Raw genomic sequence first — 17,857 nt, forward strand, 5'->3', positions numbered from 1 at the left:
TCCCAAATACACTGAAAAGATTTCTTGAAGTATATTTGAACTGACACTGAAAAAGAAAACCCCGAGCAGCTACTACATGTGACACTCAGACTATTTGGACCTTCTTATAGGGTAGGCACTGCATTCATTCAATCTACCCCAAAAGTTAAAGAATATGCATAATATCCTCTTACTGTCTGGTATAGAAACTGTTTCTAGAACAGTTTAGTACAATATGAACCAGCAAAAGTTCCAGGAGGAGACATGAGCAAAACCACTGTACTCAAGTACAGCAATATCATTAAATACACAGTGGAAATGTAGATCGGGGGGGGGGGGGGGGGAAGTCTTTAAAGTACACCAAAACTTCTCACTTTTTGCAATGGACCAAAATATTACAAAGTCTAAACAAGCCCAGATTTACACATATTACATTTTGTGTGGAAAAAGCTGGAAAATCCCTGACAATTTCAAAGATGCATGAACATTAAAAAAAGTTCAGCACTATGTGAGGTATAATATTTCCTATAAAAATTGTAGGGAGGAAAAAGCAGTCATTTATCACTTGGTAAAAGCTGATATTGTAACAATGAGATTGCTCATAGTGGCCACGAAGCTTGCACTTATTCTACAGACAGAAATTTCTTAAAAGAATAAGAATCTGTTTAGGTCCCTATCACTCCTCAATGTCCAGGAATTCTTTATCTATTTAAAAAAAACACACAGCAGCTTTTTAGACAGTTTATAATCATGAGGTTTCAGTGACATACACCTGGATGCAGCTGCCAAGTGGCAACAGGCTAGTGCTAATTTGAGTCTCAACAACAGTATGATTAAGCAGACCACACGCTAGCGGGCAAACCGGCAAAAAAACAGAGAAAAAAGGATAAAAGGGAATGACTACAGGGAAAGATGGTTCCAAAATGGCTAAATGGCCAAGTGGCAACACTGCAGAGCATGCAAGTAAGGAAGTTCAAAGATGCAGAAAAATCTGACTGGTTCTTTTGATTGATCAAGACACTCGGTCATGGCATGACTCTCATCCCCAAACTAGTCATAGTTAGCTACAAGTTTAGCACCCGCAGATACTTGATGATTAGTATAAGTCTCCCTCAGTCATTTATTTTCCAAATACACATACATTTAAAAGAGGTCTCATAATATTTAGAAGGTTCTCAAAAAGTGTGTCTATAGTGGAATTATTGTTTTCTTCTACTTTAATTACCTTTACTTACATGTAAAGTGATTCGCATAAGAAAACTTGGCCACAAATTAGAAGTTTTACTAGGAAGACTGACCTTGTATATGTTCATTATTTACCAAGACATACAGAATGAAAAAAATTACTTAAGACACCTTCTTTTGGTTATCTCTTTCTACGTAGTCACTGGTCACAATATGGCTGTTCTTAATGCAAAGTAAACATACTGACAAAACTATTTAGCCAACACCATGCCCATAAACATAGGGGAATAAAATTCTGGAATTCTGCACATACCATAAGCAAATACTATTCTCCATAGTTATATTTATCCTTACATAACTCTGCACCAGAACCTCAGCATCCTTTTCCAAATATTTTTAGAACTTAACATTCGCTAAGAATAAAATGATGCACAGATGGATCCCTGAATTTCATTGCCTCACTAAACACTTAAAATATCTGTTCATTCTAGTCAAGGGCAGAAATATTTTTGGAATGTCAATTTTTTGCTTAACAGAAAGTGATTTCTTACTCAGCTGTGATTGCTGCAAGGAACATTACCTGATCTCATCACTCAAGATTAGCACATTTTGACAGAAAACTAGTTACTACAGATAAGTAGATTTTTGATCTTCTTGGATTGAAACATTCTGTCTTCAGAAAAATGACATTATAAAGATTATTTAAAGTTACGTGTAGACTTTTTCAATGCCTATGAGGCTACATGAAGGTATTTACAGAACATTCAAGATTTAACTTCTATTTTGTTAATAGAAAAATTGTTATCTATACACCAAATCACTATTTTCTTAAGGCAATTAAAAAAATGAAGAGTTAAAAAGGACTTAAAATCATCTATTAAAATACTAAAGTCTCAAATGCTGAGAAGGCCTTCAAAAACAACTGTATTTTCTTAACTCCATATTCATAAATAATTACCCAACAGTCTAAACATGAGTTTTGTAACTGATGTTCCAGGTAGCTGAAATTACATTCCAACTACTCCTCTAAAATGCTTATATTTGATCACAGCTCTACAGTGGGGACCTTATCAAGAATATCTTTATTTCTGTAGAACAAACAAAATAATTTTGCAGAACGTATTCCCATGGCACAAACATCAAAGGTCATCTTCTCCTGAAAGAAAAACAATTTTGAAAAACAAAAAAATTCTTCTATTTTAGAATTTGATCCAGATTACACCATTTAGACTATAAAAAAAATTGTATTGTCATACAGACATCATATTGTTCTGAAAAAACATTTAAGATAGTAAAAAAAACCCCTAGCAGTACAGTTTACATAGTCTGTTCTTTAGGAAATTACTCTGTTCTACACTGAATTCTTTCCTAAGGCTTGTTTGCAATTTTGTTCAGAAGAGATAACAGTTCATGCAAAGAGAACAGGAAAAATGAATTAACTGCAGACTACAAAAGCCTATAAAAGTTCATAAACTCTTGCTGGGTAAATTACATTAGAGCATCATTCGGGCACGTCCCCCGTCAGTTTATTAGTCCGTAAATAAAACCCAGAGTCCCGGATAAATGACAAAGGCGGAAAACACTGTGCCGAAGCTGAGTGAGATGGCACAAACGCAATCACCACAGTTAATTTTAGATTCCTATTCCACTGCCTCTTCCTTTGCTTTCATAGCTGACTAAATAAGAACACATCTGTTTTGTAACCACAAAAGCAGCCTTCCAGCAACCACTGTTTTCTGAAAGAGGCAGCAAAAAAATTAAGCCAACCCCCCTTGCGGAAGGAACATGATAAAGGACCACTTCTGCCAGTGCAACTGCCCTTTACAACTAAAGCGAACATGGACAACCTTCAGCTGTACAAGCAGCTCTGGGGTCCCTAATGCCACACAACTGAAGGCCAAGCCAAGCTTTTTGATGACTAAATTAATACTACGGATATCTTCCTCTTAGCTACCTTTTATAAAAACACACTTCTTGCTTAGGAACGATGACGCTAGTTTTAGATCACAGCTAAGACATTTGAAGTTCTGTATTTATGTAATTTTTCTTATAAAATAGAAAAGCAATTATCTGGAGCTCAGTGCTCCGAAGCATGAATTTGTGTCCATATCTGCGCAAAGTACAGCTGTCTGCAGACATGAGCTTTAGGAACTCAGATCTCTGCAGAAGTGCAGGGTGGGGCACCCAGCACCCAATTGTGCACAGTTCTCCTTACAGGTAAGCCCCCGGCTTGGCTGGTCAGTGCTTGACACCAGCCTCTAACAGATTCCCGAGGCTTAGAGAATGCAGATTTGGGCAGGACTGCAGCATTCTAACAACGGCCATATAATTTTGAAAACATCAGTTACACAATGCACCGTTTGTTAGTAAGTCTGAATATTTATTCGACACTGCTACAGTCTGATGTGAAAACTTCTGGAGAATGAATAAAAAAAAAAAGGAAGGAACGCAGCCTTTACGGAGCATCCTTTGGAACCCGAGGTACGCACACTGCCTCGCGCCACATCTCCCCCGCTCGAAAGCGGCTTGCCGTTTTTAAGGCAAGACTCACCCCCTGGTGGCTGGCTGTTGTTTTCACACACATGCAAGCTCAAAAAGACTGCTGCAACTGTTGAGGCTGCAGAAGAACCAGTAACACTTGCCAGTAGCAAGCCCGATAAATCGAAAGGATTGATAAGAGGCTGTCGGAAGTTAAGCATGACTTTGTATTAACAGATTTCTGTTACACTTGCACTGCATAGGAGTTCTGCTGGAGAGCTCTCATTGCACAGGAGAAGCCTTTGCCTGACAAAGGGAATCTAACACAAATTGCTGATCTCAGTTTTAACTGAAATATTTTTAATTATATATTCTTCCTTTCATGGTAAGAAAAAGCCAGCCTCTTATTTTAAGAGATCCTTGTGTTCCAAAGATAGGCGATTACCTTTGGTTTTGTTGTTTACCAGGAGCGGCCCAATTACACACACATTATTATGACATGATAAACAACCCTCAGGACCATATGGTAAAACTATTCCTAATGTCTGTGAAAATCCAGTAAAAGATCAAAACTTACCAACTTCTGTTGCGGATATGCATTCTGACCAACGCAGACCATCCAATGGATCCCACAGAGGTGAACAAGACTTACGGAAACACACCTCCATTACTATCAGCAAAGCTGACTTTACAGAGGAGGCAGGTGTGTCTGCGTATATACACGAAAGCAGACTTACAGAATACACTGGATAGGTAGATTAGTTTGCTAGGTTTTACATTTGAAGGTTAACTCCAGTAAGCTTCACTTATTTACATCCAGATCAATTTTCTGTTTCCTTGAGGGTTTTTCAGAGTTGTCCTCCCCAACAGCTTCTGCCACTGTAGAACTAGTTGCCCATGCTAGAACAATTCCTTTTTCTCTTAAAAGAGGATTGAAACGGAGCACCGACGTACACAACAAGAACTTACACTCCTCTTATTTCCATTTCTGTCACATTTTGGCCTGAACACAATACCATGCAGGTATTTTTGCATGGGAGTATGGTGTATTCTCATATGGCTTCATCCCTAAGAAGTCAGAGATAGTTGCTTTGCATTTTTCACATTAAAAAAATACAGGATCACACCTAGAAAGCAAGAGAGGCACTTAATTCCTTCAGAATTCTTAAGTGATTTGAAATCCGCACACACAAAGCAGTACAAAGTGTGTTGGCCTCACATCTCGCTAGCTGCCACTGCTATACTTTAAAAAGCTACTGCCTACAGACCAGAGCAGCAAGGTCATCAGCAAACTTCTAACTATCCAATCAAAACAAAAAACATGACAAAAGTTATGGGTATGTCAGAGCAGTGCTTTGTGTTAATTTAAATAAAATAAGGAAGCATAAAGTCATACCTCCGTGCTTGCTCATCACCTATTCTCATGCTGTGAAGAGGCAAAGTCCAAACTCCTTGCTCATAGACTAATGCTAGTCTCACTCACATTCACTGGGGACTAGAGATCTTTACATCCTGTACAGAAATTTGTCAAAACACACATAATCAGGGAGTTTTGCTAGTGGTGGCGGTTTGTGTCATTGGTTTGTTTTTTGTTTTGGCTTTTTTTTTTTTCTTTTTTTTTTTTCGGGGGGGGGGGGGGGGAGGCGGGGGGGAGGAGGAGGAGGTTTGAGGGTGGTGTTGAATAGAACACTGCAGCAGCACCAGCTGTATTTATGGGCTCTTCTGCTTTGTGATAATTTTCAGCTTATTTTGTGAGGAACCGCTTTCCTCGCTTACTGGCATGGTTTAACAGTGGGCAGCTGTTACTATCACAGGCCACAACTCCATGCCATCCATGCCCATTAAACAATGGGAATTACATTTTTATGCCACCAAACCAGAGAACAAAAGTTTCTAGTCTCTTGAAAATAAACAAAACCCACAGGCTTCTTTACCAGCCGAGTACCACATAAGGATGTAGGACTAGGAAGACCAGATCAGATAAGTAAGCTTTCTTATGTTAGGGAGACAGACATAGCTATGTAGATATTACTGCAACAGTTTATGTCTGAATTACCTTTTCAAGACTGCCTGGAACCATGAAAATGTTTGGTTGGGTGTTTTTTTTTTTTGCATGTGTGTGGTTTTTTTTTTTAAATTAAAAATAAAATATAAGTCAAAGACATATAAGCCTGCTCTCATCACACCTGCAGTCTCAGCAGACATCTGAAGTGCTATAAGTAACTTCAGTGTGTTGCTGGTAGAACTAAAAAGAAGTGGTGCTGATGCTGGCAGCACCAGGGCAGCTGCCAGCGATGTTCAGAGAAGAGAGCTGCAACAGGCTCCAACTGTTCTACAGGGGCAGCAGGTTATCAGTTATGTAGCTAGCTTCATAGCATTATATACCATATATTAAGGTTTGCATCTGCATACATCTTGCATCTGCATACATCTTGCACCTTTCCACAGCTTTTAGCCAAGATAAGCAGAAAACAGTTAATACAAACCTTAAAATTAAGGCAACTATTTCCTGGTCACTAAGCTGACTTCCCTGAGGTACTACTTTACCAACATCTACTTCAGTAATCAAATATGTACATTCCTTTATCGCCAATTTAGTTAATTCTACCTTACCTTTTTATTCTGCAATGTGGTGAACTTGAAATATTTGGTCATTAATTTCGTAAGGACAAAAGTAAGTATAATTAGGAAGGAAATCACTGCATCCAGCTTCATTGTTACATCAGCTATATTGGAAGTTCACTATCAAGCTCTGTATTACGAATACTCCTTCTAGCAAAGAAGTTTCTTCTTGTCTTCTTTCTGCAAAGAAGAATTTTCAATGCCAGGTTTCCACTCTGGCAAGATTACTTCAAAATCACTTAGGGTCTTTGGCAATACTGTTAAATTTATGTAGACTTATTTTTAAGTGCATGGTATAGGTTTGATTAAGTATCTCCACTACCAATGCAATCCAGTAATCCAATGCCAAGTAATGGTAAGTTATCCAATGCCAAGATACAAAAGCACCTACCAAACTGAATGCCAGATCTCATTTTCCTTACATTCTACAGCCTGTTTCTCACTTCGATCTTCCCCCAAATTCTAAGCCCAAAAGTTGAAAGGGTAGAAGTAGGTGGTAATTTCTCTGGGAAGACATTGCTTGTTTTTAACATCTTAACAGGCTGAAATTTATATATAGTGTTTCCACAGCCTATCATAGCTACCATGCTCAGCAACTTTTGTATAAAATGGACAAGTGCTGCAGAATACTGTAAAGACAAGGTACATTAGCTGAATATTTAAGTAACAGGGTTTTTTGTTCAATTATTTTTAAAGAAAATTGAATAGGCACTCAACACCCAAGAAAAAAGATAATATCAGTAGTCACTAATAGACTACTATTTATTTCCTTAGGAATCTATTTTTTTCAGTTGTCTAGCTAATTGCTATTAAAGTCAATAAAAAGGACTCTTAGAACATGGCAATAGTTAGCACTAGGATAACGGGTAGTGACTTGCAGGTTTCTCTAGAGGGAATGATTTCCTGCAACAGATACATTGTGCACAGAGAGGTAAATAGTGTTCAACTGTATTGAAGAGAACTTATTTTCAGGTGTTATTCAAGTTTTTCAAGTCTATTCAAATAATGTGAGTAAAGCTAAAGTGATCCCAGCAGTTTGTGTATCTGTCCAACTCCCCTCTCCCCAGCCTTTATTTATCATAAGAGCTCTTGCTTGCTATCACATCCTTAGCAACAAATTTTGTCATGCTGAGAAAAGTAACAGACTCCTGAATACAGAGAACTGCAGCAGCACGAATGTTTTACAGAAACTGTTAAACCTGACTCTCCCCACTACTCACAGTTCTTTTATGTCAGTTGTCCCCAGGTGAGCAGAAGTCCCATCCCTCGTGTCTGTCATCCGTCCATCTGGCTGCCCCCGTGCCACCCGCCCCCCCAACAAACTCAGAATAGACATACATGACATCAGGTCAGAAATGCAAGAGAACACCACAATACAGAGCAAGCTGCTGCAGACAATGAAAACACACAATGCTCCTGGCTTGATAATGGTCTGTAGTGATACTGGACACTGGCATTTATAATCCAAAACCAGAGGAAGCTACTGGAGGTTCCAAAGTACTCCCGACTTAGAAAGTTCTTCAGAGAGCAAGCCACAATGCAAAAAAACACACACAAAAAAAAAAAACCACAAAAAAACCCTAAACCAAGAAAACTCCCAAGATGTACACACAAAACCCAGTATAGACCCTAACCATAAGCAGAGCACCTGATTTCCTCGTGCGGAAGCGTAACATCTTTTACTACTTTGATGAGATACACAGAATGGATGATCTGGCGAGGTCCAGATGCGTAACACAAACCATAGTTATTCCCTTGTCAGCAACCAGCAACAGTGACAGATACCAAACATGCCTTACTGGCAGCCTCTCTGGGCCGAGGGAATAGTCAGACATTTTGCATTTGTCTCCACTCTTCCACTGTCACGTTGTCAATGCCAGAGATTGGGAGCGATAGGCAGTTAGTGCTGCATAACAAACTTCAATAGGAAACTTAACATACATTGTCACAAAGCAGATCAGAGCAATTTCAGAATCAGCATTAGTGAATTAACAACTGACAAAGCCTAAAATTTGTTCTTGTCATTCTAAGCATGAATTGTGTTTTCTGCTCTTCTCCCCAAGTTCACATGGTGGCAATTCTAGTCACACAGCAGCATGTAAAACTAAGTGTTTTTCTTCACTTTTCATCTCCTTTATTACTCCTGCAATAACAAAACAGGACAATTGCACTTTTAGATACAGAGGTTCTGTTTTGGACCTGTTCTCTGCATCTTGCACAGTAAGAACTGTTACTACTTAAAGTCACTGACAGACAGCTGTAAAAAATCCATTCCACAGCAATTTGAAGTGATCTGTAAATGTTTCAAGTTTAATTAAGGTAACTAGGATAGCACCACTGCTTCCCACCAAAACATCCTTTCATCTTTGTCAAAACTGTGTTTCAAGCCAAATTCAGTGATAGAACAATTATTTTAGTGTCACTGGAAGGACAACTGTTTGGCATAGAGCCGAGCAGTCCACATTATTTAAGCTAATAGAAAAATCTAATAAACAACATTCATGTCTACATGTGTGTGCACAAACAGCCAGGTTCATATACTTTCACTAATATTAAGTGTATTTATTCTCAGATGCTTGCTCACAGGGTCATAATGCACAGGTCATTTGGATGTAACAAAAAAATAACTTTACCCATTCATTTGATCTTGCCAATGGATGGAGCTTAGTCTCCAGAGAACCCCGTACGTAACAGACCACCACTAGCATTCATTAAGGATTCTACAAATGCTTTCCTCACAAGTGACTTAGATATTAAGAAAACATTTTTCAGATGTGCTTAACATCTTTTATTCTCCAAAGCTGCATGGCTTTGATTTCTGTCATCTGGTCCACATTACATTACAGCAGAGAATCTTCAACCAGACCCTAAACACTGCTGATTTGCTTCACCTAACCCAGGCTGGCAGGAACAGAAAAGTACTTTTACAACCATAACTTGTTTGTGTATGTGTAGTTGAATATCCATTACTACTTTCCTTAAAAAAAAAGAAAAAAAAAAAAAAATTATCAAGAATCTAAGTCAGAGACATGAATGTTCTGTATCCATTGAGTATCTGTTTCCACCATTGAAGCCATTTGTTTAGAAACGAGCACAAGACTTGAGATTTACATTATTAAAACTTCTGTACAATTTGCAGGGCTAAAGCCGGCCAGTACATCACTGAGACAAACAGGAAGAATTAGGAGATGTAGTTTTTGAAGTTTACATTAAATAGTGAATAGAGAACTACAGTAAATTAAAATATTACATGTGAACTTACCTCCTAGCCTATACAAAATATGTAAGGAACGTAATCTCTTGCAAGGATAAAGATTTCAAAAACACTAGTATTTTTAAAAAAAGAAAACATGTTATTTTAGCACAGTTATTCTCAATGGCCATGTTTTAACCTGAAAGCATTGGGATTTAACGACAAGGAAAACATGCATGTGGTTTAAATTAGCCACTTCGATAAACATTCCTACAGGTAGACAGCAAAAGACAATTCTGTTGACAGGCTGCTTAGCAGTAGAGAATTGCCATATTTTTTGAACAGCATCAACTTTCTCATTTCATTTATGAAATGACAGCAGAGCAAAAGCTGTCACTTTTTTTTCATTTTGATAGAAAGACATGGCCCTGCATTCTTTGAAAGAAGAGCAGAAAGATTATCTGGATCACTACAGTAAAAGCAACTCAGGACAGTTACCCCTTACAGCATGCTAGACTCAGGATGTCCAAGACTCAAGTGACACCATTCCAAATAGTACATGCAGTGTAACTCCAGGGTTCCTCAAGTCCAACTGACTCCTTTTGTAGTGTTTCACACACTTCTTACTAAGATCTGAACTAGAAAAGGACACTTAAATTTTAGCATTAGAATTTTTCCCATGATGCTTTGCATGCCATTTTGAAACCTTCCTTCCTGCTGATTCAAAAAAAATACCACCAATATATTATCACTAAGACAAATGAAAAAATGCCATCACAACATGAACAGTTTTGTTGCTGTTCACATTTTCTGCCTATTCTTAGAGTTGAGATAAGCCATGAGGAGTAGTAGTAATAGTAGTGAACGCGTCTTCTAGGGCAAGTCATGCCTGAGCAACAAACTAACTGGTCAGTAAAAATACAAAAAGGAAACATCAGGGTTATGCGCTGCTTCCCAGCATTACTTAAAAATAACTTGTAGAATTTATTTTCTCTTCTAGAATAATAGTAGCTTACTTGTTAGCCACTGAGTGCTCCAAAGAGGCCTGATAATGGGATTTTGTAGGAATATCTTTAAAATTGTATAACTAGACTACATGTAAATCTACATGCTAGAACACTACCAATGAACTTGGAAGAGTAGGTATAATAAGTAAACTAGCACCAACACAGTGATTCAAGGGATAAGTCTACCACTCCTACTTGTATTAGTATTTCCAATGGATCCACACTGGAGTTCATCATTTCAGAAGCCCTGCTGTAGACAACTCCACCTAACTCCACAGAGGAGCTCTGCTTCGTGTATGAACATACGGCAGAATCCAGCAGTCTACTTACACAGAAAAAAATAAAAATTGTTTTTGTCATGTTCACATAAATGCATTTCAGAAACAATAAGGTACTACAATCTTCTTTATTATTTTAAAAACAGTTTTATTCTGTATATTTAGAAACGTGTAATTTTAATAACTGCAGAGAAAAAAAATCAGCCACACCTGAATAGCTAATAACTCATTAACAGAATGCAGTGGTATATTATTTAAACAGTAGTAGTGCCATTGTGCCGTAATAAATTGTCTATTAGTAAAAAAATACATTTCAGGGCACATAGTACAGCATCCTTATGACAAATTACAGTAGGGATACTTTTCAAGAATTTAATCAAAGTAGAGAATTCCGAGTCATGTTCTTTAAATGCAGCACTTAAAAAGGTAACAACTTTGTGCATTTTTAAAAAATGTCCTTGTTCGTATATTGTAGAAATGCTGCTTTATTGCTGCAGGTGTCAAAGTTCAAGGCTCAAAAGGTATGAGAATACAAAGATATCCTTAAGAAACTTTGTTTGGTTTTATATATATTTATATATATAAAAAGGTAAAGCTTATAAAAGTTAATTTACAAACCAAGAACAAAAGTGGTATGCACGCATTATATACAAGCAGTCTATAACATCTATAAATTTTCAAATGCATAGCAGAAAACATACCATCATTTTCTTCTGGTTCTCTTCTGGCTGATGAACACAAACAATACTCATTCTCTAAACCAAACTCACAAGTTTTTTTTTTTTTTACTTCTTTCCCCAGTCTCTCATGATATATTATCTAAGTAAGCACAAAAGCCATACAAACTTAATAGAGAGAACTATGAGAGCTAAGACTATTAAAAACATGAGGGTAAGGCATCCCTGCTGGTTAATAGGTCTGTAATAATGTGGTTAATTTACAAATCCACAGAGGCAACTGAACCATAGTCATCCCACATGCTTTTCCCCCTCCCCCCTGTTCTCATGACAATGTTTCCATATACAGTAAGTAGATGTGGTTGCATTAGCCTCTCAGCAGAGGAAAACATCTAAACTGTGCTACCCCAAGTTGATTGCCATTTCATTAGACATGTACACCAAAAGTCATTTAAAAACTAGAGACCAAAATGTAGTCTTGTGAGTTACAAACACACAGTCATAAAAATGCAGGCCAAATTCTGTGTTTTCGCCAGTGGAGTATGAACCAAATTCAGTTCCTCTGAATATAATTCCATTGGTACTTTCAGATTTTAAACAATGAAATAGTAGTAGTGTCCTTTAAAAAAAAAAAAGGAAACAAAACAAAAAAACACAAAAGAACAACCAACAAACCAAAGCATACAGAACCTGCAAAAACCCTACCTTGTTCCCACTGTACACTCCCTGCTTGTGGCATGTATTGTGACCATGGTTCAAAGAGTGTACTTGCTAAACCATTGTTAGTTAAAGCAAGATGCTTAAACACTAAGATCCATTATCACTTATAGAACAGTTAATACTTGATAGAGTGGTTCAGTTTATATGTAAGGTCCATCTCAGTTTCACATTATTTACTCAGTCAGCTAACTTAATATTTAGAAGTGGTCAATTAGGACTGAGACACAGTTTGCTCCAACAAGATAGTTTGGATCCCCGGGAAGAGACTTGTTCTGCCAGGTTTTGGGGTCACCTGTGGGAGGAAAACACAATGCTGGTGTTTAGTATCTGCTGTCAAACAGTGTACATCTTGAAACAACCAAGCTTTTGGACAGGAGCTTTTAAGTTCTGAATCAACACCTGCGGTTGTGGGGTGTTTGTTTGTTTGTTTGTTTTTTAAACCTGCAGTTTGTATGTTATTAATAAAAAATTAACCCTTTATTTTCATATAATGTAGGATAGATCAGTTACTCAAAACAGATGCTGTGGCACTCAGAAATTGTTACATGTAATTCATTCTACTCTACAGCGCCAACATAGTGCTTTCCATTTGAGAAGTGTTAACAGTGAATCAGGTAGTCACTGGCTCTTTCCTAAATTGCCGGGGGCGGGGGGGGGGGGGGGGGGGGGAGGATTTTAAAAGCTAAGCTGGGTAGGATGCACTTGAAGTTTCTTGGAACAGTTCTGAACACAGATGAGTCAAATCGTAAGTTATGTTGTAACTAAACACTATGACACACTGGTAGTTTTATTTTCTATTTTGAAAATTATTGTAGACAGGATTGTAGTCATTTTGCAGCTACATCCACTACACTTGTTTAAAAACCTGAAATACTGACACTCTAAAAGGGATTCTAGTCAACTGGTACATACTTTAAAGTCTTTACAACAGATCTTATCTACTCGTGGTCAAAGGTCCTGTGTAACTTTCTGTTACAAGGGAAAGTCATCAGCTGCCATCTCACCAGACAAAGGTTACATTCCATCTGCACAGTCAATTGTCTCCTTCAACTGGAGAAAGTATTTGTCATTTAGCCACCTAAAACCACTACTAAAGGCTGCCACTATATACAAAAAGCGTCATCATCCCACTACAGTAGAACAGTGGAAGATGCACTGAAGTTCTCTTAAGCCTTCCAGATAAATGACATTAAATACCTTGGCCAAAACAGAACTGCCTTGAGAAATGTGCAACTAGTTAGAGAACCCAGTCACACAGACTGCAAATACCCGAGACCTCTGTATTAAATGAGACTGATGTAAATTCCACGTAATTTTCTTGAAGAACTCGTGAAAACAAGATGAGGTACACAATGCACTGAGTGATGGCAACATCTGATGTGAGGACAAAGAATAGAAGTGGCCTGTGTATAGTTAGAGAATGCAAACAACTTTACTGCAACCAGCTGAGACTACTTATTTCAGTCAAGAAGCTTAATAATGCTGGAGGATTTTTCATTTTATAGATGCAGGGAATTCCATTCAAAACTTACATGATCAAATATATTAGAAGTGTAAAACAGGACTGGAGGACAACCAGGTCCTAGTCTTGCACGTGAGACAATGGCAGACTTTTCCCCAACCTTTCTTCCTAAATACACAGCAAGGACTAGACTGTAGCCAGTGCAATCTCTAGCTGTTGAGGATGTTTTTCCCATACTTACATACAACTGCTTTGGGGCGGGGGGGAAGATCCTTCAGTATTTTTTACTAATACATTCTGAATAGGTGTGGCCACAAAAGGCAATTTTTTCCCCAGTCAGTTTTAATACTGGAATCATTCAAGCTTTTGAAGGAGTTTAACAGTAAAATATCAATATATGAGGCTTAAATGTGGCAGAAAGGATGTTAGTAAGTGCAAATGAATGTTGCTTTTAGGACAGAACATGGATACACTGAGAAAAGATGAGGTAGAGCAGACGACTGAAGAGAGAAAAAAACAGAATTGTATAAACTTATTATAAAGCCACCTCAAAAATCAGAGTCCCATAACCAACTAATTTAGAAAGAGAGAAAACAATTATTTATTTAAGACACAGTATGGTCTACTTACATATCATAAGACAGAATTGCCTAATTTTAAAGTTTGTCTCAAAAGAGCAATGTTATGATATACATCCCATTTCAGATTAACAGAATGTGGTGTTATATTTACAGTACAGAAAGTGTTAGGGTTTAAATATACACGCTCTTGCTCTCACCCACACATGCGCGCACACACACATATCCCACTTTGGAAAGGGAGAAAAATATCTCAGTAACTTCAGTTATTGTTTAGGTCATTTGAGTCCTCTCCCTTCACTTCAAGTAAGTTCATGAACAGGTGCTATTAGTTACAAAGGAAGTGTTGTGTCATTTTTGTACATAGTTGTCGTATCTTTTGGGACTCTTATCATTTATGAGTCTGTTTTAATACTGCCATGTATACATACATTGTTAAATAGATGCATGCAACACATGCATATAACAGCTTATAAAAAAACAACTAAAAATTATTGCCATTAATACCTCTAGGTTATTGAATCCCCATCGAGGGGATTGATGCTTTAATCTTTCAAAGCATCAGTGCTTTGGTGTTGATAGTGATAGATACATTAGTGACGGAAGATATGCATACATGGTGGCTTAAATGCTGTATACAGAAGTACATCGTTCAGTCATTACTTAGATCATACATACACATAAATGGTTTGAACCTTCCACCATAAATTTTGAAGGTAGCTGAATAAAAGCTTAAGACTTTTTCCCCAGATGTGCAAACATTCCTTTTTAAATCTCTGTAACCTCACAGCCATTTCATGAAATTGCTTGAAACTTGCCCAGAATTCTCAATTAGGCTCCTCACTGACAATTTCAGCCAATACATTCTCCCCCTCATCCCAGAAAGCCACAGTGAGGTAAAAATGAACAGGTAAATAAAATTGCAACCTAGTTGCAACTTTTACTATCAACCAGAAACTTCTGGGTAAAAGGCGGTAGAGGAGAAATAGGCAGAAGCAAGCAAGAAGAGTCTTGTGGAAAATCCAGCTACATTAGAATGAATTGTAAATGCTTTTACTGAACACTATAGTTTTCTTAAATGAGCCAATTGTTAGCATCAACTTGCACACATGGAAACAGTTAACAAGCGTTAAATCATGATTTATGAGCATGCAGATTGTTAAGATTTGCCAGAGTCCTATATGGTTAATTAAGCAACAGACAAACACCAGTTATGTTACAAAGGCCAATCAGAGGTACATAATCATTTCCTCTCAATTTTAGTGCGACTATCATTTCAAGTGTTTTCAGCTGTAGCAGTCCTCAAGAAAGAAGACAGAATAGAAAAATACGATAATATTTAGTAAACTAGAGATATTACTCTTTTTCTGCTATCATGGTTTTAGCTATGAATTTGCACCATGAGTAAATGTAAGAAAGACATTTGTAATGAAAGTGAAATGGGAGAGTTTGACACAAATACAATGATCGAGTTCTTTATATTACACAGCATCACCTTTAGCCAAATTAACTTAAATTATACGATAGCACCCAAAAGCCCCAAAAGGACAGAGGGAGGACAGCATACCCGACGAGGAGTCGGAGGATTTTAGAGCAAAAGACCAACCATCAGGGGTCATAGACGCACAATGTGGCAGGCGCAGCTCCACTGGTTTCAGGAATTTTAGTCCATGAGGCCCGCACATTACCAAGGGGCTAAGAAGTGTTTCACCTATAGTTAAGAGAAAGAAAAATCTGTTACTGGTGCTTCTTGAAATAAGCTCAAACTATTACATAGTTACATTACAGAGATGCTAGCCACTTAGTTATAGAAAAAAAAAAAAAAGAACATTTTGACCTGTCAGTAAAGACCAGCACTTAGCAAGATCATTTCTCATAGTCTCTTTTGGAGCAGTCAAGTGACTTTTCAATGGACCATATCACAATCTCAAAATGAAAAAGGGTAAGCAAGTCTGATGATGAAATCATGTTGCGATTTTTTTTTTTTTTGCCACTAATTTCTAAGCAGGTGCATCAAAAGAAACAAATCCCCAAATCTGTAAGCAGCCTTGTTCATGCTTCTCTTTGCACTACAGCTGTGATGTTCTGCTTGTATAGATTTATGGCATACTGGACTGAATGAAGCCTTCAGCAGCTTAAGAGCCTATGACACTTATCCTAACAGTCAAAAGATAAAGCATACAAACACATAGCCTCTATTTTTAGTTTAAAACTCCAAATGTTAATGTAAGATTCTTCAGCTGAGAAAGAACCTATGTCTGGTTCGTAAAGATTCAAAGTAACTGCAGATTGCAAGTAATGCTTTAACTGCAAATTTATGAAACTAACTGCTTTAGTTTCTTGACTTGAGGAAATTAGGAATCTGACAGGTCAGAAAATGCACGTACACTGGACTAGTGGCATGAAAGAGACTTACTATGAAAAAATTGCTCAACTAAGATACACTACTCAACCCTTATTAATAAGACAGTTAGGGATATACTTTTCTTTATATAAAACTTAAAATATTGTTTTAAATTGAAGCTGTCTTCTTTAGAGAAATTAAAAAAACTTAAAATGCTGAGTATTTTCAAGCACTGAAGTAAATTCCAAATATTTAACTCAAGTCAAATTAGTTTAAATCATGCGCTTTATAATTCTTTTGGTCCTAATTGTGAGATGGAGAAGTATTTCTAATAAGAACGCCTAGAATAAATCCCTGCACTTTGTGAGGGAATCTACAATTTCAAAGAGTCTTAAAAAAGAATTTAGAACCTTCCTTTAGTGTACTAGCTAAGTTTTAAATCAGTACTTAAGTCTACAAACTAAATATTCTCAAGTTATAATTCAGGGCCTTCATATTGCTTGCAACTGTCAGAACATTGTTTCCCTTACACTTCTTGTGAGATGTATACTCTGTATCTTTATACATAAGAAATATATGTTATATATTGAAGCATATTAAAGTATTTTCATATTCTATTTTGCTGCTGTTAGAATTGTATGAAATAACGGAACAGTGTACAGTGCCAGCTTTTACCTTTCTCTTTGTCCAAAGGTGGAAGTATACTGTTGTCTCTGCAGACTTTGAAATATATTTCTTGCTCTATTCCCTCTGGAATGGCTCCTTGTGGTATAATAATACTAACTCCAGTCTCTATGGAGCTCAATACACCACCATTGCTGTTAAATACACCTCTTGCTGTGGCTACAACAGTGTGTCCGTCTTCTTCCTCCTCATCCTCGAGTGCTGAAGGGCTGAATATAAGAGAGCGAGCTTAGCAGTTTTATCAATATTTTCTTCCTGAAAGTCAGTGGCATATTTTCTTCTAATATTTAAGCAGAGCACAGCCTAGAGTAGGCTAGCACTGATTTTAGGAAAACATTAAATGTGTCGCACACTCGATTGTGCAGGTCAACTAAGATGAAAGTAGTTCAAGTTCTGCCACGAGAAGAGAACATTTTCACAACCTGCCCCCTCAGCACAGCCCACAAACTCTGAAAACGTTCAGGAAGTAGTTAAAGCAAGAATTTGGACAATATGTACCATCTGAATCTTGTGTTTTCAAATGCCTGCTTCTGGGATTCTACAGAAAGAGCTTGCCCCAGCTACACACTTCAGCTTAGTAAAACCAAATGTAATTAACATGGAAAGTTTATTTTTCCTCCCACAACTCCATTGTGACTAATAACATAAGG

At 37.3% G+C, this 17,857-nt stretch overlaps 1 protein-coding gene across 5 annotated transcripts in view; it reads right to left on the reverse strand.

Annotated features, from left to right (window-relative positions):
• Positions 1–10,883: 10,883 nt before the first annotated feature.
• Positions 10,884–17,857, reverse strand: part of TJP1 (tight junction protein 1) — a 76,278-nt gene continuing 69,304 nt past the window's right edge. For 2 of the 5 annotated variants that reach the window (XM_082321324.1, XM_082321322.1), the window contains 3 exons: positions 17,199–17,416; positions 15,807–15,890; positions 10,884–12,431 (listed from right to left, as the gene is read on the reverse strand). In XM_082321324.1, coding sequence (XP_082177450.1) covers positions 12,337–12,431; positions 15,807–15,890; positions 17,199–17,416 — 397 coding nt within the window. In that variant the 3' untranslated portion in view covers positions 10,884–12,336. Of the gene's footprint in view, positions 12,432–15,746; positions 15,891–17,198; positions 17,417–17,857 lie in introns of all 5 variants that reach the window. The other 3 variants (XM_082321323.1, XM_082321320.1, XM_082321321.1) reach the window with 2 other exon arrangements.

Source organism: Platalea leucorodia (genome assembly GCF_965183815.1).
Source record: "Platalea leucorodia genome assembly, chromosome: 9".
Lineage (NCBI taxonomy): Eukaryota > Metazoa > Chordata > Aves > Pelecaniformes > Threskiornithidae > Platalea > Platalea leucorodia.